Genomic DNA, 17417 nt, shown 5'->3' with positions numbered 1-17417 from the left:
ACAGTACTTCATCACACAGGAAGAATAAAAGTGCATGAACCAGACACCACTTCCATTACTGGACATCCCAACAAAGGCATTAGTAAAAAGTGATTGGCTCTGTGAGGAACTGCAGGATGCACTCACACCACGTTCAGTAAATCATATTAATTAACTTAGAAAATTCTCAACCAAAGCAGACACAAACAGAAGGAACACCTCTCTAATTTGGAGGCTAAAAAAAGAAGGGAATCAAAATATAAATCTCACCGTACCCCACCGTCCACCCCCCCACCCCAACCTCGTCTGAATGAAAGGCTGCTGTATGAAAGGCCAGAGTCCATCCAGCGTTCGCTCATTTTCTGACGTTCTTTTGAACCTGTGGACAGAAGCACGCAGCAGTCCGCCTTTCCTCTACAACTCATCCTTCTGTTTGACGTCGCCATCCTCCTCTGTCCCAGCCTCATCGTCCCTCTCCTCATCGTGCTCGCCCTCCTCCTCCCCTCCTCCTCCTCCTCCTCCTCCTCCTCCCCATCATCATCACCATCTTCAGTGTCCTTCTTGCTCTTCTCCTCCTCCTCCCTCAGTTTCCTCTCCATATCCTCCTGTTCCTCCTTCATCTTCTTCTCTGGTCCCTGAGAAAGACACGTTGTTTTATGTCCTCTTAACAGAACAGGAGTATGCTTTTGAAGTGCTGCATTCCATTTAATGGCTATTCTCAAAATAACTGCAGGTATTTTGAGGTCATCACATTTTCATTCATGTCATGCTGCAGATGACTATTTAATTTGGATTCACTAAATATGTTCTTGATGTACATGTGTTCTTGGGAGTTAAATTGTGGCTAATGAATTAATTTAGACTGTGACCAAAGTTTATCTTCTCCCGGGGTTGACCACAGACACTGACTGCTGTCATTGGTAATGAAAATATTCATTGTGCCGTTTACTCTAGAATACACAATATAGCTTATACCTAGGCTCCACATACAGTTTTTCAGTACAGGCCTACCTTAGTAGCTCCCCAGGTTTCCTTCCCAAACTCCTGTGCTTCTTTGACATCATCAGTGATCAGGAAGTTGTCAAAAATGGTGCCAGATTTAACCTGAACAAACACACCAAACACATTAATATTGTTTACTCAATGAATTCACCTAAATGATTATTATTATCATCATCATCATCATCTTTCACCGTGGATTTATAAGCAAACAGCATGACACTAGTCTGTACGTATACTTCAACCCCAGAACTGTCAGCAGCACTTCTTACCTGCCACAGATCCAGGCCCAGTACTCCAATGTTATCAAACTTGTACATAGCGGCGTCATGAGTGTACTCTGGGTTGTCGATCTCAGGGTGAACCCATGCTCCCTTGTAGTCAGGGTTGTCTATCTGCTTGGGTTTCCATTCACCCTGAAAAGACAACAGGAGAGTGGTTAGGACTAGTGATGGTAGAGCTTGAAACACACTTTAGTCACAAGCCTTTAGCTGTGCCCAACTTTACCAAGTGGTGTATCACTAGTAAGTTATTTCATTATTTAAATTCTACTTAATTCTCCACGTTATTCGCTATTTGAATCTGCTCTCTTTTTCTTCTCCCCACATTCACACACAACTATCCTGCACCTCTGCTCGGTCACTCAAACACACCGGCTTGCCCCGTCTCTCTGTAGACTCTCTCATCAGCAGCAGGCTACACTTTGTAAAGTCACTGCGATTAATAAACTAACCTGCAAATCCGTTATCACAGCAACAGGTGCCATATGTGGATGGAAACCAACGTGGTACTGAATGACATCTGCAGTGGTGTGTTCACTGTCACTCCGTAATTGTAAAATTCTGCGTCTACCAGATCTCTCTCTGTGTTTCTCTGCAAAAATGCTAAAATGGGTCGCCAAATATACTTTGGCAGCTGTTAATATACCTGGGCGGCCCGCCCAAGTAAAGTATATATGTGGGAAACAACATTACACCGTACACCTATTTTATTGTCTTACAACTGCATGTCACTTGACTATTTTGGTCCAGTTCTGATTGAGTACATTGACAGACACTCCTTCTCCTGCCGTACCTTATACTCTGGGTTAGTGATCATAGGAGGCTCCCACTCTCCGTCCATGTCCTCATCCCAGTCTTCAGGCTTCTTTGCATCAGGGTCAGGAATGGTCTCTGGCTTGTCCCAGTCCTGGAAGACAGATATGGAGTTACCATATAACTAATTGTAAAAATGCAACGCTCTAACTAGGGCTGCAACTAACGACTATTTTGATAGTCGATTAATCTATCGATTATTGAAACGAATAATCGACTATTCGCATTATGAATTGCAAAATTACACAATGCGTCTTATTTAGCTATCAGCTTTTAAATTTAACTTGAGGTTGTTTTAGGCATGCGCTAATTAACAGTCACAACAATAAAATAAATACTGCTTTCAAAAATGCATCTTTTAATGAACGTTTCTGCTGCAGCAACAGAAAGTTTACACGCCAGTACTGCAACACACCGGGACAAACTGACACCATATACGAAGAAAGGAATAACGTCATGCATTACATTTACCAAATTTACAGTTTATAATAATTATTAATTAACGATTTTATAGTAGACAGTTTCATGTTTATATATTTTCCCCTAACTCAACAACTCACAAAACTCTGATTTTTTAAGGGAGTTAAAAAAATCGCACAGACAGGAGAACCGTTTTCTCTTCTTTAGAAAGTATGAAATTGTCCGGTCTTGTCTAATCTTGCGCACTCGGCAGCAACATGTTCTCCAGTGGGAACGTCGCCATGAGTGATGCATCGTTTGTGGTTGTAAAGTTGGGGCACATCTGGACTGTGAACGCGGCCGTTGTGTATCATAAATGTGCTACTCTCAGCGCCATTAACAATCAATCAAATTGTCCAAAGCAAACTGTATAGAAACCGTTGCAGCTCATAGAAGTAACACGGCTTTAACGGGAAGCTAGCTCGCTAACTAGCATACTGTTCGTTAGCAAGGAATTTAATAATCGATTTTTGTCAACTACGTCGACTAGTTGTTGCACCCCCAACACTAGCTAACAACAGCAATGTGACCTGGGCCCTGCACATGGAGAACTACCAAAGCTTGATTTGATTGTAGATTTTCTGACACAAGACGATTTGTCAGTTCTTCAAAGCTGTCTTGAAATGTATTGAGAAAATGTTGCAATGACAACAGTTCTGAAGATCAAACCAGTGATAGTGAATCTTATTCACAGCAACATCAAGACCAAGACTCTGAGGTGAAACCCAAACATGAGGTCAATATTAGATACAAACGAACCAATTCAAACAAATCAATCCTCAAAATGTGCTCAAAGTACCAATTAGCTGGATGAGAACTACCACGATTATTTCAGCCTGATAACAGCAGTTATCCCTGGATTAGTGAGGCACGTTTGAAGAACAGGATTTGAGAGTTCCAGGTTTTGAAGTTAACCAAACATTTTGCAGCTAGCCCAGGTGTAACGTGCATTCATGGAAAGTTTCAAAAGTTTCATATCTTGTATTCTAGAAATACAATTAAGATTAACCTAAGCCATGATCTCTGACCTCAGGCTTGGTGTCAGTGGGGTCGTCGATCTTGGCCCTGTCGTCCCAGTCGCTGGGTTTCTTGGCATCTGGGTCCTTGATCTTCTTTGGGGGCAACATGTCCCAGTCGTCCTCCAGGGAGCCGGACTCCACCTTCTCATTGTTGATTTTCACTTCGTATGTCTGGTCGGGATTCAGGATGAGTGTGTACAGGTTGGTGAGCTCGTCATCCTGGAGAGAGAGGGAATTTAGAATGAGCAACCATCTCTCAAAATGTTCACAAAATTCACACTCACAAAAGACAAAAATCAAAACTAGTCAACAGACTTTGTGCAGTGGCTACCTTGCATTTGATGTCTTTCTTGATGAGGTGGTTCTGGCCCTTGTAGTTCAAGATCACGTGAACCTTCTTTGTGCTGTATCCACAGATGTCAGGCCCTGGAGACACGGGGCATGTTATGTTACTTATTTAATTTGAGGAAGGACGAATCACAGTAATGACTAAAAATGGAACAGCTGAATGTAAAAATTACTTGTTAGGAAAATGCATCAAGCATCCTTCCAGGTGATCTCTCCTCAAAAAACCCTGTGTTCTGAGGTCAGGTCTCCACAAGACAAGCACGACTCACCAAACATGATGTAATACTGGGAGTCTCCGTGCATGTCGCTCTGGTCGAGGTCAGAGGGGAAGATCTTGACATAGCCACCTCCGCAGTCAATCTTCTGTTCGTGCTTGATGGTGAACTGGATGACCAGGGGTTTTCCCTCATTGCTAAAGGGCTCAAAGCGGGCCGACAGTGCGTAAAAGCGGGCGTCCTGGCTGGTCTGGACACCTGGTGGGGGTGCAGATAAGACAAAAATATGAGAAAACAGCTGTCAGCAACCAGTGGCCTGTACTAGGAAGGGAGTTCAACATACTCAGAGTTAACTCAGGGTTATTAAGCAAACTCTGACCACCTACACTGGTGTTAAACTACGACGGTGAATAAGATGGTTAGTTGAGTCGGTGCTAACTTAATTGGAGTTGGTGCGCAGTCGGCTATGCAGGCAGAGTTTTTTGGCAATGACGCATGCTCCGTATTTTCCTCAGAAGAATGCCCGACAATAGTGTCGGGATATGATGAGTTTAAAGACATGTTAATGGCTAAATCTAACACCGTGGTGTCCGACAAAGCCAGGGAGGCTTGTTGGCATCTGTAGGCTTGAGTAAATCTGTAATTATTTTCAGTGTTCTTATTGTAGGCTAATTCTCTACTTAGTTTTTTATGGGCTGTCTATGAAGATTCTCAGTCATCCAGGTCATAGTTCTCCAACGAAGGTTAAAATCAAGGGCAACTGGACTTGGTTGAAGATACTGGAAGACGTTTGTCCCTCATCCAAAGGACTTCTTCAGTTCTGACTGACTGGCAGGGAAACTCAGCTATTTAACCTCAGTGGGGTCGTTCCCGGGTCATCGATACCGCTGGTTCGTTAGTGTTCCTTGTTGCTGTGACAGTCGTTACAGTCGTTGAGACTACCTGTGGCCAAGACTGAACGACCATCGTTGGTATCTTCACCTGAGGCCAATAGGTTACGTTTGTTGAGTTTCCTATTTTATGGGCTCTTCTTTTGTGTATTATGATTAAGATATAAATGTACAACTGCACATAAGATCCAATGTAATGTAAAAAAAAAAAAAAAGGAGCCAGCGGAGAGGGGGAATAATCCGAGACAAAATTGAATTTCCACGATTAATCTACTGTATAAGTAAAAAAAAAAACTTGAATATTCTCTGACACACATTTATGAGAGAAACTTCACTTTGCAAGGCTGCAACAACACACACACACTTCTGCTGTGCATTAGGCATTCATTGGAAAGTTGTATTAAACTTTGTCATCAGATTTAGCAGTGAGGAAATATTTGAGTTTAGCCCACAATCACTATCATGCACCTCAGAGACTTTGCCATGGACTGGGCGTGTTCAGAAGAAAGTGATTTTTGATTTTTTGTGACTTTAATTTCAGGGAATTTCCGATTTTAGTTCTTGTAAATTTGACACTTTCATCTAGGATTTATTTTCTCGGTTTATTAACCCCCACCCTGGCTCACTCTAAATATATGAAAACACTTAGGAGAATTCAGTTACAGCCTACAGATGGGCTACATCTAAGAAACTGTCCCGTTAATTAAGATCTCCTCCCTAAAATCACCGAGGCTGCAGGGCTCGCTGTGTGAACGTAAATAACATTTCAGCTGCAACCCAGTGGAACAAATCAGGATGAAATCTAAACATATTTTATCAAGTGATGTCTATAATAGCCTACTTCTCATCATTAACACTGAGTACAGATGTGGTGTGTAGTCCACGTGCAGAGTAACCTCGAGTTAACCACCAGCAAAACCTGCTCGGAGCAGTGTAGAGATGCGGTGTAAATTGCCATGGCAACAGACCTCGGTTAACACCTATCCACCTTTCGTAGTACAGGTTAATCAGGAAGTTACACCCGACGTCACAAAGTTACTCCTGAAGTTACCTGGATAAGCCAGTTACCCTGCTTCGTAGTACAGGCCACTGGGCTCAAACCTCTCCACAGCTTTTGCCTGTGAATGTGTACCGGTTTCTTGTTGATCAGGTTTCATTCGTAAACGTTTACCCACATAATATATTTTTTCTGTGACCTCCTGTAGTGCTTCAGGATATCAACAAGCCTTGATTACCAACTGAGTAAATTGGTTAATTGACACAAGGCCCTGGTACTCCAGGATCCCCAAAAGTTCCAGAATTACTGTGCATCGACTTGTTTGTGCAAAAGTACGGTACCAACGGACATGATTTTTCCTTGAAGAGGGGCCTGATGTCAAAAATATATTTTTTATGCATAATAAATTAATTTGTGTTCAGTCAAATTACCAGAGAGTACACCTGGGGCCTGGGAGTACACTGACAAAGAAAGGTGTGGCAAAAGTATGAAGAGTTGGGGGTGTTAATAGGACCACTGTGGATCATTTTTGCCCCAGGGCCCTCTGGTCCGTTCTTCCAGTCCTGGATATAATCTCACACTTTACAGGACAATTCTTGGTGAAGTGGCTGTACTGGAGGAGGATATACACACAAAGCACTTTACCTACATTTGCATGACAAGACACTATCTGCAAGTATTTTGAGATATGCAAATGCATCCATTTCAGACAAATGCATTTGGATCAACTGTGTCTATGGCAGAATATATAATAATTACCTTTATCAGCCTCAGCATCCCCATAGAACTTTCCAGCGCTCAGTTTCCATTGGCCATAGTCTGACTTGTGCTTTGACTCGAGCCAGCGGCTTTTCCATCCATCTGAAACACAGCAATCCACCTCAACTGGTTACTGACTTCCTTCCTTTTCCTGTTAGCTGACACAACCAAACTGCATTACACATCTATTACACTGCCTGCTCCAGACACAAGTGCATTTAAAGACTAAACCCACTCACGCTGCTGTTACCTTGGTAGTTAACAGGGCTCCTGGCTTTTTGTTTGGTTTTTTACATTTCCTTTGAGGTTCTACTTGTGTTCTAACTGGTTCTAACTGGTTCATCACATTGAGGTCAGGCAGTTCAAACGTTACTGCAGCCGAACTGGACTTCACCTGGAAGCATTCAATCTGTTCAGCGCGATATCAAAAGTGAAAGAATATTTGAACTCAAGTAACGTTACGAGGAATTATTTGGTATTCATTTTGCTTCACTAAATTCAGACAGCGTCCATTTAAAAAAATATTACAGTATTTACTTAACTGCTGTGTTACGCTATTTTAGCTAACATTATATCTAACTTAACTAATAGACATAACGTGGCCTAGCCTGTTTATTAGTGTCATTACTGCAGTAGGCCTAAGGTTATTTTAAAGAAATATGTTCTTTAAAAAGCCACACACTGAAGACAAACTACCAAACGATACTGTTCTAGTCAGTTAAGCCAGCCACTTTAACAAAACAAAATGTTTAGGACAAGAAGACATGGAACCGGCCGTACTGCACCTCCATCCAGAAACTGTTCCTTGAAGTAGACAGTAGCGTCAATGCTGACAGCTATGGATGCAAAAACTGCAAAAACCGCCGCTGGAAGCTTCATGTCGGGGGCCGCTGTCCGGTGCCAGGGAGGGAGAGATGCAACTGTGGAGTGAAAAGAGCTCAGGTTATAACGCCTGGAGGAAATGTAACCGGACTATTTCAACAGTGATGAGCTCTGCACAGATGGCCGCGGCTCATTGGACGAGCCTCTCGCCAATGAAATGAGACCACGAGTTACTTTTCGGCAACGCTCGGGTTGCATCGGACGAAGATCGGAGAGGGGCGGAGTGGGTGCTGGCAGAGACTCTGGGGCTGCGGTCGAAAAGTAAAAAAAAATCTCCTTTCCTAACCCCTTTTCCGTGACCTTGATGGAAGACATCATGAGGCCAAGGAAAGATGTGAAGTAGAATTCATAAGGACTTAAAAAGAGCAACCGGGCTCAGAGAGTCCGGTTGCTCTTTTCTAGGCGACGTAATTATGCGACGGCGGATTTTACTGACGTGACCTGCCGTGATGAAACTACAATGTTCTTAACATGGACTACAAAAAGCGCATCTTTGACACTGCGCCCCATGTTGTTGTAATGCAGGCCGTCTAAAGGTGGACAACACGGTGGAATATTAGGCTACTTCATAACCAAGATAGCAAAAAGGCAAAGGTCTATAGGTACCAGTCACCAAATAATGCTTAGTGAATATACAGTGCCTTGCAAAAGTATTCACTCCTTTGGGTTTTTACCTCTTTTGTTACATTACAGCCTTTTGTTCAATGTTTGTTTAATCTGAATTTTATGTGATGGACCAGAACACAATAGTCTAAGTTGGTGAAGTGAAGTGAGAAAAATATATACATAAAACTATTTTTTAGAAATAAAAAACTGAAAATTGGCATGTGCATATGTATTCACTCCTTTTGTTATGAAGCCCATAAAAAGCTCTGGTGAAACCAATTACCTTCAGAAGTCACATAAAAACTGAAATGATGTCCACCTGTGTGCAATCACATGTGTGTCACGTGATCTGTCAGTACATACACACCTTTTTTGAAAGGCCCCAGAGGCTGCAACACCTAAGCAAGAGGCACCACTAACCAAACACTGCCATGAAGCCCAAAGAATCCAATGTTGCAGAGAAGTACAAGTCAGGGTTAGGTTATAAAAAAATATCCAAATCTTTGATGATCCCCAGGAGCACCATCAGATCTATCATAACCAAATGGAAAGAACATGGCACAACAGCAAACCTGCCAAGAGACGGCCGCCCACCAAACCTCACGGACTGGGCAAGGAGGATATTAATCAGAGAGGCAGCACAGAGACCTACGGTCACCCTGGAGGAGCTGCAGAGTTCCACAGCAGAGACTGGAGTATCTGCACATAGGGCGACAATAAGCCGTACGCTCCATAGAGTTGGGCTTTATGGCTGAGTGGCCAGAAGAAAGCCTTTCAGCAAAAAACAAAAAGGCATGTGGGAAACGCTATGTCTGGCGCAAACCCAACACATCACATCACATTAGCCAAAGAACACCATCCCCACAGTGAAACATGGAGGTGGCAGCATCATGCTGTGGGGAAGTTTTTCAGCAGCCGGGACTGGGAAAGATGGATGGTGCTAAATACAGGGATATTCTTGAGCAAAACCTGTACAACTCTATGTGTGATTTGAGGCTAGGACGAAGATTGCCAAGCAACATTGCTCAAAAAGTTGCCTTTAAAAACAATTAACAGCACCTTAAAATCGATTCTATATTTGACTGGTAACCAGTGAAGAGCAGCCAATATTGGGGATATATGGTCCCTCTTCCTTGTACCAGTTAACAATCTCGCAGCTGCATTTTGAACAAGCTGCAAGTGTGATAAAGATGAGTAACAGATACCGATACGTACAGGGTCGCGGGGGGCTGGAGCCAATCCCAGCTGGCATCGGGCGAAAGGCGGGGTACACCCTGGACAGGTCGCCAGTCCATCGCAGGGAGTTAGGGGAACCAAATAATATTACTTCTGTCTTGTTTTCATTTAGGTGGAGAAAGTTGATTGCCATCCAACTCTTAATATCATTTAGACAGTTGTAAATAGACTGTAAGGACTTTGAATCACCTAAGTAAGGTAAGTACAGCTGTGTATCATCAGCATAGCAGTGGTATAATATATTATGTTTACGGAGAATGAAGAGAGAATGGAGCCCAAGGGAAGCATATACAAAGAAAATAAGATTGGCCCCAGGATTGAACCTTGAGGTACTCCGCATTTAATTGCTTCTGAAGAAGAGGAAATGTTACCAATGTTAACAGAAAAAGTTCTATCTTTCAAATAAGAGTGAAACCACTGTAGCGCGACACCACCTGGATACCAACCCCTTGCTGGAGGCAATCCAGGAGGATGTCATGATCAACGGTGTCAAAAGCCACACTTAGGTGAAGCAAGAGTAAAATAGCACAATTTCCAGAATCACCAAACAGCAATAAATCATTTAGTACCTTAAGCAGTGCTGTTTCTGTATTGTGATATATCCTGAAACCTGACTGAAAGTTATCCAGCACATTGTTTTCAGCAAAAAACGAGGAGAGAAAGAATGACCTCCAAAATTTTAGACATAAAAGATAATTTAGAAATGGGCCTAAAATTATTAAAATCCATAGGGTCAAGATTGGGGTTTTTATAAGAGGCTGAACCACAGCATGTTTAAAAGTGGATGGAAAAATTACATTTATAAGAGAGCTATTTATTATAGACAAAGGGCTGGGAGCAACAACATCTAAAACCTCTTTTAAAAGACGCGAGGGGACAGTGTCCGTAGGAGCAAAAGTTAGTTTCGTGAGTGAGGCTATATCGAGCCACAGGCTCAAAATAATTTTCAGAGACAGGGCATTAGACTAGCTCAGATGGGTCAAGACCGGAGGGTGAGATACTGTATTGGAAGGATCTTGCTAAATGTGGTTGATGGATTTTATCGTTTGAGTTTGCTTTAAATGTTGCTGCCACAAGGAATTGTGGGACGGCATTATCTCCTTTCCTTGCGTAAAAGATGGTCCGGTGTACCCTATGTTCAAGGAGATATGAAAGGAAGCATTGAGGCACCTTTCCTCAGCTTTTAGAGAATTCGACCAGCTCTTATCATGGCTGCCGTGGAAATACTTCCGGGTCACTTCACTCAGTTAGGAACCTTCCTAGGCAAAAAAGACTTTTCGACCGCAGCAAAGTGGGGTTGGGTTGGATGACCAACCCTGCCCTGAATGTGCTCCAGTTGGTTCCTCTAAAGGTTCCTAGTTCCGGGGTATAGTTCCTGTGGTGGAAACGCGGCTCTGAATGACCAAAGTGATTTGGTAGTTGGTGTGGGCGGGGCTAGACGCCAAACCCCGCTTTCTCACAACCCGCAACCGACTCTGAGGAAGATGCGTGATTCCTTTTTGAAAATATGAACAAACATTAGTTAGTTTGTTATATTAGTTTGTATTTGTAATTAGTAGGCCCCCTCCTGATTTATTTTTTATTTATTATAGGTTTTGGAGAAATCACACTCACTCACCCTCTGAAAGGTCTGCTCATGGTTTAAAAGATGCTGAGACCAGTTACAGATGCCTAAATGAGTTTTTGTGCCCATGATATGTATGATTCCAGGTGATACCTGGATCTATTTTGACACATTTTGTTGTTCTTGTTTTTAGGCGCAATTACAATTTCTCTTAGTTGATTAATTTATCCGCTGGATTTATATATATATATATATATTTTTATAAATTTAATAGCTCTTCTCCAGCAAATTCTCCACCTGCACACCAGCCTTGCAATACATTGTGGCTTTCTTTCCAACAGTTCTGTAGATTTTTCATGAGAACACCAAAGTTTTGAGAATACATACCGTACATAATAACAGTCTTATTCTTAAAATATGAACTTCATGCTGCAAATTGAGAGTTGTGGTAGATAGAACAGAACAAATGGTCATATATGAACACTCGATGGCCACTTTATTAGGTACACCTTGCTAGTACCGGGTTAAACCCCCTTTTGCCTTCAGAACTGCCTTAATTCTTCGTGGCATACTTTTTACATATTGACATGAAAGCATCACGCAGTTGCTGCAGATTTGTCAGCTTCACATCCATGATGCGAATCTCCCGTTCCACCTCCTTCCAAAGGTGCACTATTGGATTGAGATCTGGTGACTGTGGAGGCCATTTTAGTACAGTGAACTCATTCATGTTCAAGAAACCAGTTTGAGATGATTTGAGCTTTGTGACATGTTGCATTATCCTGCTGGAAGTAGCCATCAGAGGATGGGTACACTGTGGTCATAAAGGGATGGACATGGTCAGTAACAATAACAATACTCAGAACAAGATGTTCAACTGGGCCCAAAGTGTGGCAAGAAAATATTATTATTAAAATATTATTACAACACCACCAGCCTGAACTGTTGATACAAGGCAAGATGGATCCATGCTTTTATGTTGTTTACGCCAAATCCTGACCCTTTTTTGTTGTTTGGATATTTTCTCTTTTCGGACCGTGTCTTAGGTGTTAGCCAATCAGATGCCACAAGTTTGTAAACACAACGGTGTTAGAAGGGCAAGAATATGCAGTACGCTTGCGTATACAGTAGGGTGTTCAAGGCACCACCGTTTCCGTTGAAAAAAAACGTTTTGCTACGTTTTGTTGGCGCTGAACTCGCCCCAGACCTCAAAGCCCGTTGCAGAACTTTGCACAACGTTGCAAGGAAACATGTTGTTCAATCCGAAAACATTGCAAACCAGGGCAAAACGTTCTGAGATTGAACTCGCCCCACATCTACATGCCTAAATGCATTGAGTTGCTGCCATGTGATTGGCTGATTAGCTATTTGTGTTAACAATTAATTAACCAGGTGTACCTAATAAAGTGGCTGGTGAAGTAGAGCTGAGGATAACAAGGCAGAGGTGATGACAATCAGGAAAATTAGACAGATGCAACAATCAAAGACAGAAAGTAAAACAAGACAAGAACAGTAGGGACAGACAACCCTCAGACTAAAACAGAAAACACTGAAAACAAACATGGAAACCTAACAACAGCAGTTTTGAGAGAGCCAGAAAAAGGTCTCATCTGCAGGGATGTTATATCTATTTACAGTTTGTAGGTACCTGTTTCAAGCACCAGACCAGACTGAAAGGTTCTCTCTGTGGCGTATGAAGTAATGCCTACTTGATTGTTCTGCCAACTAATTTCCCTTCGGGGACAAATAGATTGATTGACTGAAAGATCAGATGGATTGTGATTAATTTGGGGGAAAAACAGACTCCACCCAAACAATAGCTTTGCTTGTAAAACAGAAGTTTAATGCGGACAGTGGGTTATGTCAGTATATCTACAATAATCCTCTCCATATAAAACAGTGGGGATGTGATTTTGATCCTATTTACAATGTAAAACAGTAAACTTTGGTTTGAGGTAAAATAATACTGAAGCGCCAAGATGTTTGTCCAAGGATTAGTACCAGCAGTGGCCAGAGAGAGGCACTAGAGTCTACGTTACATATCCAAGTGGCTTCATGGTAATGAGATGGAACTTTATTTATAAAGGGTTAAACTGTTGAAACACATCACTGATCCCTGCAAGGAAACGAGTAAACACTCCCAATTTAAATTTAGTTTTGTTAAGACAGACAAAGATTATTTTAAGGTCAGTTTGGCATTGTGAAACGACAGAAACACAAGATTTACACGTACTGTATGATCCCTGCCAATACCTACCAGTCTACCCTGTACACTGTGTAATTGTACATTGTACTATTACCGTTCGAAAGCAATTCACTGTTCATTGGTGCAAGTAGCTACTGACCACAGATTATATAGACTATCTGTCTGTTATATTATAAATCTATCTATCTACAGTACCAGTCAAAAGTTTGGATGCACTCATTCAAGTGAATGGAAAGGTAAGTGCAAACTTTTGACTGGTACTGTATCTAAACTTATATTTCAGGTATTATGACTTAATAATACAGGGATGATACCTTGGTAATTGAATTGTTAAGGTATGAAAGGTGGGGTAGTGATGGAGCAGTGGATAAGACACATGCCTTTGGTGTGAGAGACCTTGGTTCACTCCCCTCTGTGACACAATGTCCCTGAGCAAGATAGTTAACCCCTCGTTGCTCCAGAGGCGTATGACCTCTGACATGTGTAGCAATTGTAAGTCGCTTTGGATAAAAGCGTCAGCTAAATGAATGGAATGGCATGAAAGGTGGAAAGCACCTGGTCAGGATTTGAACCTTTATTGTTCTTATTTATGTTCTATTTTTCTAACCTTTATTTAACATCTAGAGTCATACTGTTAGTCCAGGGATCAAACCTGCTAACCTTTGACACATATGTGCTTCCATAGTCCTTAAACTCACCAGCAATGGCATTGGATTATTACCAGAGCAGCAAATGCTTGTAACCAGTTTTAGCATTAAAAGCAATCACTTGTTCTTTTTCTGCTTCTTGTGTTGTAGCTTTTCTTAATCTGATTCTACAAGCTACAGATTTTCAGTCTCAATTAGCAGCAGCATTTGTAAATGATGTCAGACAAATGTCTGTCCGTCTCCCCTCCAGGTTCACTCACCTCTGTCCTCCGTTCAGTCAGCTGGGCTCACCACCCTGCCCTCTCCCCTCGGACCTCTTCCACGGCGTCCTCCCGGCTCCTCCCCATGCCTCCTTACTTCCTCGGTCCCCAGGGCTCCCTTGTCTCAGTCTCCTCGGTTCACCGTCCGCCTCTCCCTCACCTCCACTCCCTCAACCCCTTTTCCCCTTCAATAAAGCCTGTTCATCGTGTTGCGTTTGGGTCCACTCTGTCCCCACAACATAACACTTCCATTTCTTTCCCAGTGGACAGCTCATATTAACTGAGAATTTTACAATAGGTGAAGTCTGTAACAGCAGAGCAAGACTTTTTTACTAGACTGAAGTCTGTCTGTCACGAGAAAGGCTTTTTCACCTGTGTCTGGCTCCGGGGGGGTTTCATCCACAGTATTAAGGTTTAGACTTTATTACTCATAAATGACATAACGGGCATACGATAAGAGCAGAAGCATTTGCTGGGGTAGTTGTGGTATTATTTCTTGTTTGTTATTATTTGCATTAGAAAATTGAAAGCTAAAAAGTCAGAGCTAATTAAGATAAGCTAACATCATAACAGCACAGAAAAGAAGAAAAGAATCATTTGAAAACGAAGTTTGTGGGAATGGAATTCCAGATTGTTGGACTTCAGTAAGACTAAAGTCTAAACAGGGACTCTGTTGTAGATGAAGCTGTTCCTGGTTAGGTAGCTGTGTGCAGGGCGAAGTCTGCTGAGAAATCATTCAGAAAGGCAGTGGCTGATAAAAAGGCAGCCTCTGTATATAACAAATCTCTTTTCTGATTCTCTTCACAGCAGTTGTAGTTTTCCCCATATTTGTTGTTATTTTAGATGAAATCATATTAATAGTTTACACTTCGTTTATCTGAGGAATCACGTGGCTCTCTCCAAAGGCATGCTTTTTCTTAATATTTAATTTGTATGAAGGAGAATGTTTTAATGTAGTCTGGGAGTATTTATCTCACACTCACATGCCATTCATCAGAAGTTCAGCTGAATGTCCACTTGGGGTCGCAATCAGCGCGCACACATACACACGTTTGTCCCTCTATCCCCGTGGGGACGTTTCATTACATATGTATTCCCTTCATAGGTGTCATTTACACTGGGGACGTTGGGGACATGTCCCCACCACATTTTGAAATGGCTGATTTTGTCCACATCACGTTTTGAAAGCATTTGTTAAAAAGGTTCTGAAAAACAGCTTGCACCAAGAAATGTTAACTAACACATGAAAATGCTTTGAGAAAAGGTTGATTTGCACAAGAAGAAAACATGGCATATATTTTAAATATAAAAGAAATGTACATTGTCAAACAAGTAGTAGCTTAAGCTAAAAAATAATCAAGCTCCTGTTTACTGCATTATATTCTGTAATATTTTTATATTCTGAAATATCACCTGCCAGCTGATTTTTTTGTTTCCCTTTATATAAATAAAAACATTTCCACTGTAAATTGGAGCAGCAAATGTCTCCAGAATGTTTAATGTCAGATATTTCAGCATTTCATATTTCTTCAAAGTAGTGTTAAAAATCTTCTCACCTTGTTCTCGTGCAGCGTCACATCCCGTGAACCAAGTGTGTCATCATGCCCCTAATCTGAGCCCTTACGTCCCCACCACTTTACAACACAAAGTGACGCCTTAGCCCCTAACTCTATCCTAATTGTAACCTGAACCCCACAACCAAGTCTTAACCCTCCAAAAGGATTTCCACCTATGGGGACCTCGATTTTTGTCCCCATGTTCCATTCCAGTCCCCAGCGAAACACACACACACACAGCCTGACACAGAGCTTATCAGGAGCCTGAATGTTAAACTTCAGTGTTGCTGGAAAAAAATAACTCGGCATTAGTTTTACTTGCTAAATGAGTGATAACATCTGTGGCCTTCTGATTCAAGCATTAATATACAGATAAAGAACATACAGACAACATGTGCTGTAGGGCCCTGTTGATCCCAGAGGTCCCCCTGTTAAACAGGGCAACAGGATTAGGACTTTCTTTTGTTGAAGTTCTACTTTAAAGGTGCAAATGCTGTAACAGATTTGAAATGTGTGAATCTTGTTTGCTTAAATCATGTTGTTTGTTGATAATGTTCCAGCCATTTGTCCTCATCAATTGTCAGACAAGACAATTTCCCATGGTCTTGGCAGGAAGGTAGGCTAACTAACTAATCTAATCACCAAAAACCAGATGACTCAGTGTTTCGTAGGGGCTTTTTCGAGGGCAGACCATCATTTGGAAATATCTTTCGTTTGGAAAAACTAAGAATGTGACAATGACAAAGAACTGAGTACAGTACACTTGTTCCATCACTTTAGGATCCTAATTTGAAATGGAATGAAAATATCATTTGCTGTAGTAGTCTGCTCGTGTCTGACTCCTGGTCAGTTGTAGGTCGTCATGCTGCTCCTGTGTTCTCATCATTTCCATCCCACAGTCATATGGGCGGATGTCTCCTAACAGTCCTCAGGTAGGCTGTGGATGGGAGTGTCGGTGTGCCTGTGATGCGGTGAAGACCTGTCCGGGGTGCCCCAGCACACGCTACCACCGGCTGCCGTGCCTTAAACCCTGACAAAGGAATAAAAATCTAGCGCCTGGAATATCTGATGAGCAGGATTTTTATACTACATATTCATTAGCAACAACAATCCCATACACTCCTTTCCATTTAACATGAATTCACCACAGGCAGTGCTAGTTCCCTTTTGCGTCGCGTTAGCTAAAATTAGCCAGAACAATACCGGACGTTATTGAAAGTTAACTTCAGAATAAAATAGTAGATGTGAACATTCGCGCTTTCGGTCATTGCATATTTGTCTTGGGCGCCGCTGTGAGGGAAGCAGAATATTTGTAGTGGCATCTGCTGACTGTGACTGTGACTGTGGCGCCGTTCTGGTCAAGATAGAGATCAGCTTAGAGTAGCTACACAAGCTGCCACCTGAATGCGTGGATGATTGTTTTACATGAACTTACATAATACAGGTTTGTAGTGTGTGTTAATAAAATACACTAAGGATGGACATCTTGTTTTAGCAGCTTTGAGACTGACATGCATGTTTGTGAAATGATATATAAAGGTAAGAAGACTAACGGTATCAGTTTTTGTAAACAGATGCTCTGAACAGATGATTAAATATATAACTATAACAACAGACTTAATTTAACAGGTACTGCTATATGTTTATGACTGTGTGGCATAAAACCAGGTCACCTTTATCTAAGAACCGTATCTCATTTAT

At 41.8% G+C, this 17417-nt stretch overlaps 1 protein-coding gene across 1 annotated transcript; it reads right to left on the bottom strand.

Annotated features, from left to right (window-relative positions):
* Window positions 1-307: 307 nt before the first annotated feature.
* On the bottom strand, window positions 308-7744 carry LOC119896814 (calreticulin-like). Its single transcript, XM_038710255.1, is given in 10 exon segments — window positions 308-482; window positions 485-614; window positions 991-1083; window positions 1251-1394; window positions 2053-2166; window positions 3560-3769; window positions 3882-3976; window positions 4168-4371; window positions 6760-6861; window positions 7545-7744. Coding segments are annotated over 10 exon segments (1275 nt in total). The 5' UTR covers window positions 7639-7744; the 3' UTR covers window positions 308-393.
* Between the last annotated feature and the right edge of the window lie 9673 nt (window positions 7745-17417).

This window comes from Micropterus salmoides, unplaced genomic scaffold (genome assembly GCF_014851395.1).
Source record: "Micropterus salmoides isolate LMB-PRFRI ecotype aquatic unplaced genomic scaffold, ASM1485139v1 Ms_hic_scaffold_108, whole genome shotgun sequence".
NCBI classification, from domain to species: Eukaryota; Metazoa; Chordata; class Actinopteri; order Centrarchiformes; family Centrarchidae; genus Micropterus; species Micropterus salmoides.
This window is presented reverse-complemented; position numbering and strand designations above follow the sequence as displayed.